This window comes from Coffea arabica, chromosome 2c (assembly GCF_036785885.1).
Source record: "Coffea arabica cultivar ET-39 chromosome 2c, Coffea Arabica ET-39 HiFi, whole genome shotgun sequence".
NCBI lineage: Eukaryota > Viridiplantae > Streptophyta > Magnoliopsida > Gentianales > Rubiaceae > Coffea > Coffea arabica.
In genome coordinates this window covers 5398574-5410910 of record NC_092312.1, presented here as the reverse complement: position 1 = coordinate 5410910, position 12337 = coordinate 5398574, and the positions used below count along the sequence as shown (strand labels likewise).

General features: G+C 36.2%; 1 protein-coding gene and 1 long non-coding RNA gene across 3 annotated transcripts; one reads left to right on the top strand and one right to left on the bottom strand.

Moving 5' to 3' along the window:
• The first annotated feature begins 1479 nt into the window (after positions 1–1479).
• LOC140034940 (uncharacterized) lies at positions 1480–2318 on the top strand. Its single transcript, XR_011838837.1, has 2 exons — positions 1480–1640; positions 1885–2318. It is a non-coding gene; the product is annotated as an uncharacterized lncRNA (long non-coding RNA).
• On the bottom strand, positions 2241–5184 carry LOC113725392 (uncharacterized). Of its 2 annotated transcripts, XM_027248536.2 has the most exons (4): positions 4677–5175; positions 4280–4554; positions 2832–2971; positions 2241–2530 (listed from the first exon to the last, which is right to left on the bottom strand). In XM_027248536.2, exons 1-3 carry the CDS (start codon positions 4951–4953, stop codon positions 2900–2902), a joined length of 624 nt encoding a protein of 207 aa, XP_027104337.1. In that variant the 5' UTR covers positions 4954–5175; the 3' UTR covers positions 2241–2530; positions 2832–2899. The 2 variants fall into 2 exon arrangements, with proteins under 2 accessions (XP_027104337.1, XP_071929928.1); XM_072073827.1 differs by lacking the exon at positions 2241–2530 and having other exon boundaries at positions 2917–4554; positions 4677–5184.
• Between the last annotated feature and the right edge of the window lie 7153 nt (positions 5185–12337).

Genomic DNA, 12337 nt, shown 5'->3' with positions numbered 1-12337 from the left:
ATCACAGTGCAACCCTTTAACCTAATTTTAAAATCAAAATTCTTGAATCGTATTACTAAAATTCTATTATAAAGTAGAATTGTCAAAATTTTAATATATGATATTAGAATAATATTAATTTTGTAAATTTAGATGATAATCAAGTAAGCCGTTAAATTACTAATAAAATTTGCCTAAGTCATATTTTAAAATTTTTTAAATATTAATGTTAATTTAAATAATGATAAATAATGCAGCATTGAACAATATTTATAGAATGTAATAATTAGTATATAAACTTAAATAATAATAAATTAGGCTTAATTAGGAGTTAGTGTTTAAGATTTTATCTAATATGAAACCCTAATTTCCAAACCATCACAGTGTAACGCTTAATATAAACATAAACCCTTTAACCCTAATTTTAAAATCAAATAATTATTGGAGTAGTGCTACTTTGAGGTTGTTCGTGAAGACGAGGCATGAGTTGTTATTGTCGGCAATTTAACAAATAATTGGAGTAGTGCTACTTTGACTACAAAATGTATTTTGACTAAATCATTACACTTTGATTTGTAGATCTAAAAACTTTGTGATGGATAGATGGTGGAAAAACTAATGCCGAAAATTCAAATTGCGGTGTTAGTTTTTTTATAAAAAATTAGTGCATGGGCGTATAAAGAAATAATAAGTATGGCAATCACAACCATTGATTAACGTAGATTAGGTGGGATGGATGGTGGCAAACTATAGCTGCAATCGAGGTTTGAGGTTTTACTTTAAAAAAATTGCTTTTTTAGTTAAAAATAAATAAAACTTGCCGTAATCCAAAATTGCTTTTCACATAAAAAAAATTATTTTGGCCGCAATTTGCGTTCGTTGATCAATGTGATCAACGGTGCGTAGTCGCCCAGGGGAAAAAAATTGATGCCGCAAATTTGCGCCGTTTGCAGCATCACGAAAAATATTTAAAAAAAAAACTGAATGCCGCCAAGAAATCAGAAATAAGGCTAACGAAATTTATCCATATTAGCTGTAGCTGTCATGTCCGTGTCGGTGTCGGCAGAGCATGAGCGGCAAAAGCTTGGGAGAAAAGGGGGGGGGGGGGGGGGGGGGAGAAATTATAGAAGTGTAAAGCAACCAAATTAATTGTAATTTTGTTGGTAGCCTCAAACGTTAAATGTGACAACCCCATTTTCGGCAAGCCCCACCAAACAACAACATTTTTCTGACAATTTTCAATTTTACCAATAATATTCTTAGAAATTCCCCTGCAAACTGCACCCCACTAGCACTAAACCAGAAGAGAAGCGACAGCGACGGAGGGAGTAATGACTAATGAGTATTATTACGAATCTTGCAATTATGGATCATCAATACCATACGACAAATTGTTAATTATCGTCAATCTCCGAATCCGAAAACCCCGGAGAGCTATTAACACGTCCACACTACATGCTTCCGAGCGTCCGGTGTCATGCGAAATTGCCAAACGCATAAATTCATAAACTTTTAAATCAAACTTAACAAAATACCGCTGGACTTCAAATTCAGTATTTGCAATCTGTGCAAATATGGTAGACTGGGAAAATATCAGACTCTAAGTTGGGGCGCTCGAAATTTGTACCCTTTCCATTCTTTGATTTGCGCGCGCCCCGCAGGTATGAAGCTTTTTACTTAATTTTGGTTTCAACTTTCTCAGGTTGTGTGGTTACTCTTTCTTTATTTTATTTTATTTTATTTTTTTTGGTCTACTTCTCTGAGTTATTCCACCAGAGTAAATTTTTATGTTTCATCTGATCCTTATACTAATCCTTAACGTATTGGCTGTTCCCGGTTTTCAGAATTTGTACGTTTGAATTTACTAATCCTTAACTTGTTTGGCTATTGATTTTTAAGCTATAGGTGCCAGCTGCGATGGATAGATAAGGAAGACAGAAACCTGGAGTCCGTTCGGTTGATGAAGGGCTAAATGACATCAACTGAACTCATGGAATATATGGTTCTGTCACTCTGTCCTCAAGAATCATGCCAGGCAACAATCATCGGTTTTAGAGTTGTATCCTGATGAATTGTTCATTAATTTATACTAGAAGTTGATTGGCTGCTGTGCATCCGGTTTGTGAAGAGGAATATTCTAACCAGTTCATCCCCCCTTCCGACGACGTATAATCATCAAATCCTTTCATAAAAATGTTGACACTGCAAATTGATTTGGATCTTCGTTATATATATATATATATATATATGCTTCAGCTGAAGACAGTAGTAATATGTGATTCTCTATGAACAATTCGTGGAAGATAACGCTACATGTACAACGTCAAAATTGTCTTGAATCCTGAATTTGCCTCTCTCTCTCTCTATATATATATATATATATATTTTTTTTTTTTGAGAGGTCCTTTGCCTCTATATTCAATAACCGAACGACACGAGCCATTACAGTATACAATCACACTTTTTATGCCATCAGTATATGGTACATCGGATCGGATGAATTCTTTTGCTAGTTCTTGGACCATCAGATTGCAGACATCCTTCGGATAACCTGTACAAAGTACAAAACCCCGAGTCAGAATTTCAGAGCTAGCTATGAAATCCCACGTTGAATGATAAAAGTGCAAATCAAGCCAAAAAGAATAGTGCAGATTCACATGATCAGTTAGGCCAGCAGCTATTATACAAGTGCTGTCTATCTTCCACATGATAGAACATGCAATCCTATGGAAATGGGCTATGGTCCTCCAAGAAATTTTATAAAATAGTTGCACCACCAGACAGAGTGACAGACACAGGAGTGTGTGCCTATGGACATTAATTGTTTACAAATCATGAATGTTAAGGGTTACCTGAACCTGGCTGGAAAATTTGAACTGGTCAAGAAACTAGAAACATTGAACAGAACCCAGCTTTGTCACTATTTCAATCTTTCAATTTGGAGTAACTTTTGGTAATCCATTCTTGGGAATCCATTCTTGCACGCTGAGACCTGAATGCATGGGAATAACAACATATATATATATAGTTAGACAGAATGCTAAAGCAATCCTACTATTTGTTTTTTTTTTCTTTTCTTTTCCTTCCTGATTATAATATAATATGATGAAAACCAATAATCGCCGTTCCTTTATGTATAGTTTTAGTAGGGGGAGTTTTGCAGTGAGGTGATAATGCAGGAAGCCAATGATGATTCCATTTCTCTTTTTTAGTTGTCAAACAAAGCCACGTTACAATTGGGCGTTAGAACAAAGAATCCATTAGTTGTATCGGGTTCATCTCTGACCCGTTCATGATATATGCTCGGAATATATCAACCGATTGGCTCGAATTGATTAACATTTATTTCCTAGCAAACCCCACTTGTCGACTAGAAAAAAGTCAAAAAGGAGGATTTATGTGGAGGCCTAAGTCGTAGCAATAAAGATTTCGAGGCTGTGCAGCCAGCGATGTTTCAACTACGCACAGTTTAACTATTTAAATTGTTGTTGTCTAAGACCGGCATAAGCACAATGTGCAAACCGAATCTGCCAGAATTCTCGTAAACACAAAAGGGCAAAAAAAAAAAGTCTATAACTCTCTCGAAATAAAACGAAAAGCATTTGGGATGAAACCCCTCCTCTACTCTGCCCAAAACAAGAATTTTCAATCACACTTAGACCCAATGAAAGAAAAATTTTAAATTTATTTTTTAATTATCTTTTTATCTTACACATACAAAATCGTTATAATAAATTTTTTTAAAATATAATATAAAAAGCCTCTATCAACGAAATGTTTTTTCTCGTTTTCGTACCAGACAAAATTGGACAGAGTCAAATGGCGACATGAATAATGCAATTGGCGGGCGACTTAATTCTTCTTCTAAATTGGCCATCTAGAAGACGGCTTGAATTCAATCCCTTGGACATCCCCCGACCACTAACTCAACAAAACGTTGCTTGGTCCATGTTACACCACGGTGGACCCCAGCCAAGTTGCAGATTTTTCTTGGTTTTGTCTAATGCATTTTTAGCCGAACATGACCATTATGTTCGCGCAACAGAAATGTATATGGTAACATATAAAGTGGGGTAAAAAAAAAAAAATGAGAGAAAAGATTCGATGGATATCATCTCTAAATTTATATATAAATTAATTTTTTATACACTGCCACTGTTAAATTAAATGCATGACAATTTATATGAATTCAAATTAAGATATCCATGTTTATTGACAAAATGGTTCCTAGTGATTTGCTAAATATCCGCTTGCTGCTTAGCGAAGCAGGGAGAAAGGGACGGAGGAATTGATGACTTACAGCTTCAATATCAATTTTGTAGACCATAAGCTTTCTTCGCTCTCTGCAACTCGTTCTGTAGGCCGCCACTATGTGTCCGACGGCCAGAGCCAAGGAGCACGCGAACAACGCGACTTCCATGCCCCGAACACATCCACTCCCATTCACACTTGCGTTGCCAAACACGAACGAAGCCTTGAACGACACGAAAAGCAGAGACGACACCGAAAACACGGTGGCAATACTCAAGTACGGCCCTCCTGATAGTTTCGGACCATCGCATAAACCGTAAACACCTATATGATTATTCATGAATGAAACCCAATTTAAGAAACCATTAATTAATTAACCTTTATCGCACAAAAAGAAAATAAAAGAAGAAATTGAATGGTTGCTCGGATTCATTTTTTTCACTTACATAGAATGACAGCTGACCTAATGAGGGAGATGAGGGGTATGTCGATGAGGGAATAGCGGAAGTCGTAATTGCTTAGATGAGAAGAGAGGGCTTGGAGGGAAAGAGACGATGGAGAAAGAGAAGCTGACAACAGCGCCGATGGAAGGAGGGCATCCGCGACAGCTACGAGAATTGGTGCTGAGAATACGAGAAGCGAGAGCAGCATAGTGATGAGGAAGAAAAAAGTTTTAATCCACCTTAACGCTCGCTTCGATTTCTCGTCCTTGGCAAACCCCATATCTTAATTTCTTCCAAAGAATCCTGAAAATTGCTTGTTTCCGATCTAACCTAATGTCGTCTAGTAGTAGTAGTAGTACGTACGTTTGAATTGTGAAGAGAAATGGAGAAAGATGGTCTATGTGGGGAAAAAATCAAAGAAAAGGAAAGGAATGAAATATTGAAATGGAGGGAGGCCAGACCAGAGAGGCAATATATGTCTGGTCTACTAGACGAACGATTAATATATGTGGAAGGTGCAATGGTTCGACGTTTTGACTGTGCACATATCAAGTTGGACAAGCGACTTGGGAAGCAGGAACTTTACACGCGGAAGGCATCGGTCAAAGAGGGCATGCTTTTCGTTCATATTTTTCTCTTTCTTGTTTGAATCAACGGCAATACCTAATCAACTTTCTTAACGACAATTAACTGCATCAACTTTCTAGATTTTATTATGCAGTAAATTTTTTCTTTATTATTAGGGTTAATAACAAAAAAGCCCCCGATATTATACCTAATACACAGAAAATCCTCCTGTATTATACTCTCGTGACCTTGGATCGATAGCGTGCATATTTGGATGTATCTAGACCAATAACTTCTTTGCAGAATTTTACTTTAATGTTGATTACTCTTTTTTTTCCCCCTTTGTGGGTGGCTAGTCTTAAATTAAATGAGCAAATCCGTGATCACTGAGTAAGATAATGGCACAGTTCAATGAATAGCTTTCAAGCATCCATCACGGGAAAAATCATTCTAAAATAGGATGAGTTTTAGAAATTCTGAAATGCCAAGCAAGCAGACCACCACCTAAAAGGCAAAATGCACCAGCACAAAGATGCTGAGACAGCTTGGTTTATCATCAAATTACAATATATATATATATATATATATATATATATGGATGGCTACCAGCTACAGTGCCTCCAATCGTTTTTTGTATCTTCTATGATCCAGGGATTATTTTGGATAACGGATATATTTTTGTTACAGAAGCATGCATGCAAGCAATTATGGATGGCTTAAAATATATAAAAATCAATCAATCACGCTTGTAATTAAAATTTCACATGATTAAATCAACCGACGGAAACCAGCTGATCATGTGGGCACATGTAACTGTTTGTTCTCCCTCCCGAATCTGGTGCTATTTTTTCCACTTATAGTATTAGTAAAAAAAAAATTGTATTTTTCTGATGAAGGAACTTTTTTTTTTTTTTTTTCACTTGTGTTGGTCTCCAGTGTAAGTGCTCTAGGCACTTCCAGATTCAAGAAGGAAGGGCTAAAATAAATAAATAAATGTTTTTATGGGGAGCTGTTGGAAATAATACGTAGAATGTTTGGCGGTCAGACGTCCGTCAATTGGCCTAGGGTCCTTCCCATTGCGGTAGTCAACCAAGGAAATTACTCCCTTCATTTCACTTTATAGTCCTGTTTCTTTTTTCACACAGTTTAAGAAAAAATAGTTAACTTTGTTGAAAAAATAAATTTAGATTGCTATTTTCCTAAAATACCGTCACATTAAATATGGTAAACTTTATGGGAACTTGAATTAATGGTAAAAAAAGAATCAACTCTCGTTAAATGGGGTAGGTTTATAGTAACAACTCCTTACATTGCATAAGGGTATTTTAGAAAAATTAAAATACAACTACATTCTTCAATTGGAGAGTGGACTATAATTTGGAACAGATGAAAAAGGAATACAGGACTATCAAAGTGGGACGGAGGGAGTAAAATATCATCTGGAAATGGAAATTGGATTACGGGGAAAAGAAATTTGAGAAATGCAGTGAAACTATTAGAAGACATCAAGAAGGTCCCCCCAAAAAAAAAAAAAAAATCTCTTCGAAACGAATGTGGTCCTTGAATTGTAGCAAAAAAATGAGGTGAATGATTTGTAGGAGTAACCAACAACGGATTTCAATTTGGCAACGATCTTCTATACTTGAAACAACTAAGGTCAGACCAAACATTTCTGAATTTTGCATTCCACTCTCATATCAAGGCACCCACCACTAATTGCCAACAAATTGCGCGCCACGATATTAGATGTTTCTAGAAACATTACGAGAATAACTTCCTTTGTATATAAATTCTCTCTTTTAATTTGCTCATTCCCCGCTAGTTTGGGATAATAAATCTCAATATGATATACGTACGTACTTTTAAAAGTCGTTCAGTTGGATATTCACTTCACACAATCGATTACAAGATCGAGTTCCTGCCGCGAAGTGAGAAACTTTCTCACATGAATGAAGCAGCGGTACTTGAAGATGTGAAGCCTTTGTACCCCTCTGGCCTCTCGTCTCAGAAGTTTGACCATTTTATTATCTTTCTACCCAATGAAAACAGTATAAAATTCAGCGCCCTTTTTCCCATTGCTGTTTCCAATTTATATCACGGATGACGACTGGGTTAGCGTTTAGTCTAAAATATGCTGCAATTTGGGCTTTTCATAGAGTTGAATCCGATGTCGAGTCATCGCTTCTGTCATTAATTACAAGAGTAAAATTTAAGGAAGAAAAGAAACACCACAAATTTCTGAATGATCTCAGGCAATTCTTCAAGTAGCAGCCTTTTCTCCACTATTTTTAAGTCAAAGCAGGTGATACAAATTCATAATATGGCTTTGAATTCTAGCGGACATGATATGCACATTATGAATCTTTTATTTAGACTATATTAACATGAAATGAAAGGTTGAAATCCTGAAGCCACATGTTTAGATATTTCATTGAAAGCCGCCAATGCCCCCCCCCCCCCCCCCCCCCGGGGCCTCGGCGCAGGAGGTCCAGCGAGCGAAATCATCCCTTATTACCTTCTTCTACTATTGGAGGCTTAAATCATTGGGATCAACTTCAGATAATAAAATTGATTTAAATCCATAAATATGGCCTTGCCATGATCGATCATTAGTTCGTCGAAACTTCGTAGTGGTTTTGGGCCCGAATCTTGGTACTTTCGTCAAAGAATCCTCTTCCGGTCGCCGAATTTTTCATTCAACGGGCTCCGATTAATTGGTTGACTTCAAAGTTTCGTAAGGAAAGAGAGAGAGGGAAAAAGTCAGAATAAAAATCGTTATTGTCACCTGGTTGATTTTCTTAATGGTTAAGTTGGATCTACGGCATATAATTAAAATTTTAAAAAGAGAGAATAATTTTTATGAACGAGAGATACAAAAATGCGTGGGGTGATCATATAAACAGAAAGGCTTGCCTGAATCAGTTTGGATTATTGTCGTCCTTTTTTTTTATTTTGGATTATTATTATTATCCTTCTATAAACTAAAAAAAAATTTTTGATTATAGATTTTTCCCCAGCAACCACTGAGGAAATGCAGTCTGTGATGGTAATTGGATTTTTAAGTCAATAATAGTGGACTAGTGGTAGGTAAGAAGAAACAAAACTGCAAGTCTGCAAGGAAGGGCCATATGGTTTCTGACGTCCGCCGTGGACAAATTCAATCGGAATTCATTTTTCAGCTCATAAGAAATTTCTTGAGGTTACATATATGGCGTGGAGTTGGCTTCTCCCGGAAATTGCAAAATCATTCTCCCATAGTTCCACCTATTCGAGGATATTAAATTCTGGGAAATTCAATCCCACCTTCATGCTGTTTTTCTGCTCCCTTCCCTCTAATTCTTCTTTTAGGTTCGTGATGTAAGGTGTAAATTGTCAACCATGACATGAGTATTTACTTTGCAAATACTTCACACGTTCTTGGCATGCCCCCTTTTAGGTCTCGTTTGAATTGTTTTTTTTTATTTTTTAAAAAATATATTGTAACGATTTAATATATATGAAATATAAAGATAACTGAAAAAATATATTGTAACGATTTAATATATACGAAATATAAAGATAACTGAAAAATGTGTTTACGACAGACATAAAAATTTTATCTTAAAAACTGCCATCCAAACGTGAAAATATAGTGTTGTAATGATTTGACGGAGCATTTCGAACCTTTTCACCATGACTTGCGGTTAGTAGCAAGTCTAAATCGTCAACTATAACCCGAAGCGCTCTCCATCGTTGTCTATGCTTTGTTATTGACAAAACACCAACATGTTGATTTATCCAATCAGGCAAATTAATATAAGTGGAAGGGTACGAATTTGAAACCTCTCACTTACACTACCTAATCGCTTATCTGAACCTTTCAATCCATCCCTGTCCAAGCAAATTAATATAGATTGTGATACATTTTATTATTATTATTATTATTATTGTGAGCCGAATATTTCCTGTTATTGATGAGAGCCACACAGGCAAGTGTTGAGTATATGGCGAATTCTCAAGTCTGGCAATCCCAATTGGAACCTAAATTGGCGTTCTCAAGTGCTAGCGATCAAAAAACTAGAAAAAGCAATCAATTGTGTTAGGACATCGTTGGAAGTTGTCCATTTTACACCCGCCTACGTGTATTTTTTTTTTTTTTTTTTTGTCGACACAGGGGTGTTCGGGTCAATTCTTACGGGGTCCGACTAATCTCCTGCGGTCCAGGTCCGGCGCCCCAACCCGACCCTAGCACGTTAAGTGCGCGGAGGAATCCAGCAGAGTGGAACCTCGAACTCGTGACCTCTCGGTCCTAAGAGCTGGCTTCCGCTGGACCATTCACGCGGGCGCCCACGTGCATGTGATCTCGTCACACTGCAGCATTTCTGTCCATTAGACAAGTAACCCGGGGGGGCCTCCTTCTTTGGAATTGATTGAGGTATTATTTAATCATGCATCGCATGAACATGCCACGTACCACGCTAATCAATAAATGCTCTTTACACGATTGACTATCAAATGAATTAAAAATCAAGATTACGTTTATCCCATTTCACCATCAGGATTGGAAAGGAAATGCTATTGATTTACTTATGCGATCCTTTTCTTTGCAGGCAAGGGAGGGACCTATAGCCTAGTGGCTTTTGTGGCTTGCTTCATCCACGTACACGCTTCTCCCACGGAGCAGGCCCAAAACGGATGTACCACTGCTGCTACTTTTTACGTTTTCTTGAGCTTCGAGAAATTAAAGATAAGATTCGGCCTCTTTAAATCTTATGAGTTCTTGCCCCCCCGCATCCCAGCCGACATTCGGTAACTTGGGTTCCCACACTAGATCGATAAATTTGAGATGTTCCCAGCTCATTAGACCGACCGTTAACTGTCAAAAGTGTTCCTGTCCTGCTAAATTTAGATGTGGTGAGGATTTGTCCGTGTGGATGCGATTACGACTTCAGAATCCGGTCTTTCCCATCGAGCAAGCCCCAAAATGACAATGACTGATTGAGGCAGCTAATTCTTCAGTAACCTGAAAAGCATGGCGTGGTTTTTTTTTTTTTTCGGTGTTCCCAGTAAGAAAAGTTGGGATTTAAGAAGCAGGAGAACGGAAACTTGAATCCAAATCCGCTGCACTATGGTGTCTTAATTTTAGTCACTGGATTATCATATCTACAAAATAATTGGTTACATTTGTGCTGCTATTTTCTGGAGTTTTTTTTGTAAAAAAAAATTTATTGTAACGATCTGATATGTGTGAGGTACAAAAAAATTGAGAAATGTATTTATAGAAAATGAAAAAAAATCTATTTATTTAGAGTAAAATAGCTTTCCAACCAAGGCAAAATTTTCGTTCAATGGCGAGCTATCATTACTCTAATGATAGACCAAAAAGGTGATTGATTAAGGCAGCTAATTATCCGGAAAGCATGGCTGGCTTTTTTTGAAAAAGAAAAATATACGAGAAGGTTGGAATTTAAAAAGTAAGTAGAGAGAAAGAAAATTTGAATTCAAAATCCACTAAGTTCTGATATATCGCAACTTTAATCACTAAAGAGCTATTGGTACTATAATAATGCACCAAAATCATGGTCTCTTTTCTCTCAACTAAAAAACCTTAGGAACAATCAATTGGAATTCTTAATAAATTTACATATATTTAAATTTTAAAAAAAAGGGAGGTTAGATATGTGTGTCTAGTGGAATTGAATGGGTTTGTTTGGATTGTAAGTTATTTGGGATATTTTTACTGTAGCACTTTTTGTGATGTGATGTATGTGAGATAAAAAGGTAATTGGGAAGATAAAAAGGTGTATTGGAAATTGTAATGATGATGTAAGCAGATATAATTTGACAAATAATGCTCAATCCAAACAAACATATATATCTTCTTGATCATAAGTTTTTACGTCTCGAATTACCGTATCGTTCGCCTGAATCGCAATTGTGATTTAAAAAGTTGAAGAAAACAAAGACAAAATAAAACAGATTTAGAACTGTTACTGCGGGAAAAACAAAAAAAGAGTGATTAGCACATAGGCATTATTGTCAGGATAAGCAACGGTGGCTATAATTCCAAGGGTCGTTTATGCGTCTCTCCATAGCCAATTTTTGTTATCTTTAAGATGAACCAAGATCAAGAAAAAGAAAAACATTTCCACAAGGTAAAAATGCATAAAAATTAGAGGTGGCAAAATGGGCGGGATGGGCGGGATTTGCTTGGGTTTGAGATGGAACCGAGTCATATGGGTTTGGGCCCAACATTACCCATATGTGTTTTGGGACTAACTTGGGCGGGATCAGTTTGGGATGAGTTTAGATTGATCCCGCCCAATACCCAAATCCATTTTCTACATATTTTTTTTCCTTTAATTCATTTTTTATTTTTTATATAATTTTAATATTTTTGATTTATTAAATTTCTTTTAGTTTTATTAAATAAACATGCAAGTGCTTTATACTCAAGATTCCCATAAAAAATTGGATTAACAAATAAAAGAAAAGATAGATATACAACCATATTCCAACATATATCAAGATGGCCAAGGTCCTTAGGATGTTGAATATTTATCCTCATCATTGTCCAAGGATGACAGGTCTAAACTAACTAAAATGTTGGAAATTCTTGTGGATAATGACTAGGAAGACTACTAGATTATATTCGCTGGTATGATTATAAAATTTGTTAAAAATGATTTTTGAATCTAAGACTCCGTTTGGATTGACTATTTTTTCAAAAAATAAGTTTTTCAAATACAATGTTACAGTAATATACAATAACTCAAGAAACATCCCATCCATATTAGTATATCAAATATTTCAAAAAAATTTTATAGTAAAAATTTTTCATATACACTGCTACAATAAAATATTTCAAAAACACCCCTCAAAAACAGCTAATCCAAACGGAGCCCTTGTCATTTGAGCCCAATGGGTACCCAAGTATTTCCCATCATTTCCCATTCATTAATGGGTATAGTTGGGATGTGTCCCAATTTAAACCCAATACCAAATTATAATACCCATCCCGCCCAAAGTTCCTTTGGGCATGGGTAGCCCATTGGGACTTGGGACAAATTGCCAGCTCTAATAAAAATAGCGGGGCGGTCAGAAGATATGTGGATAAT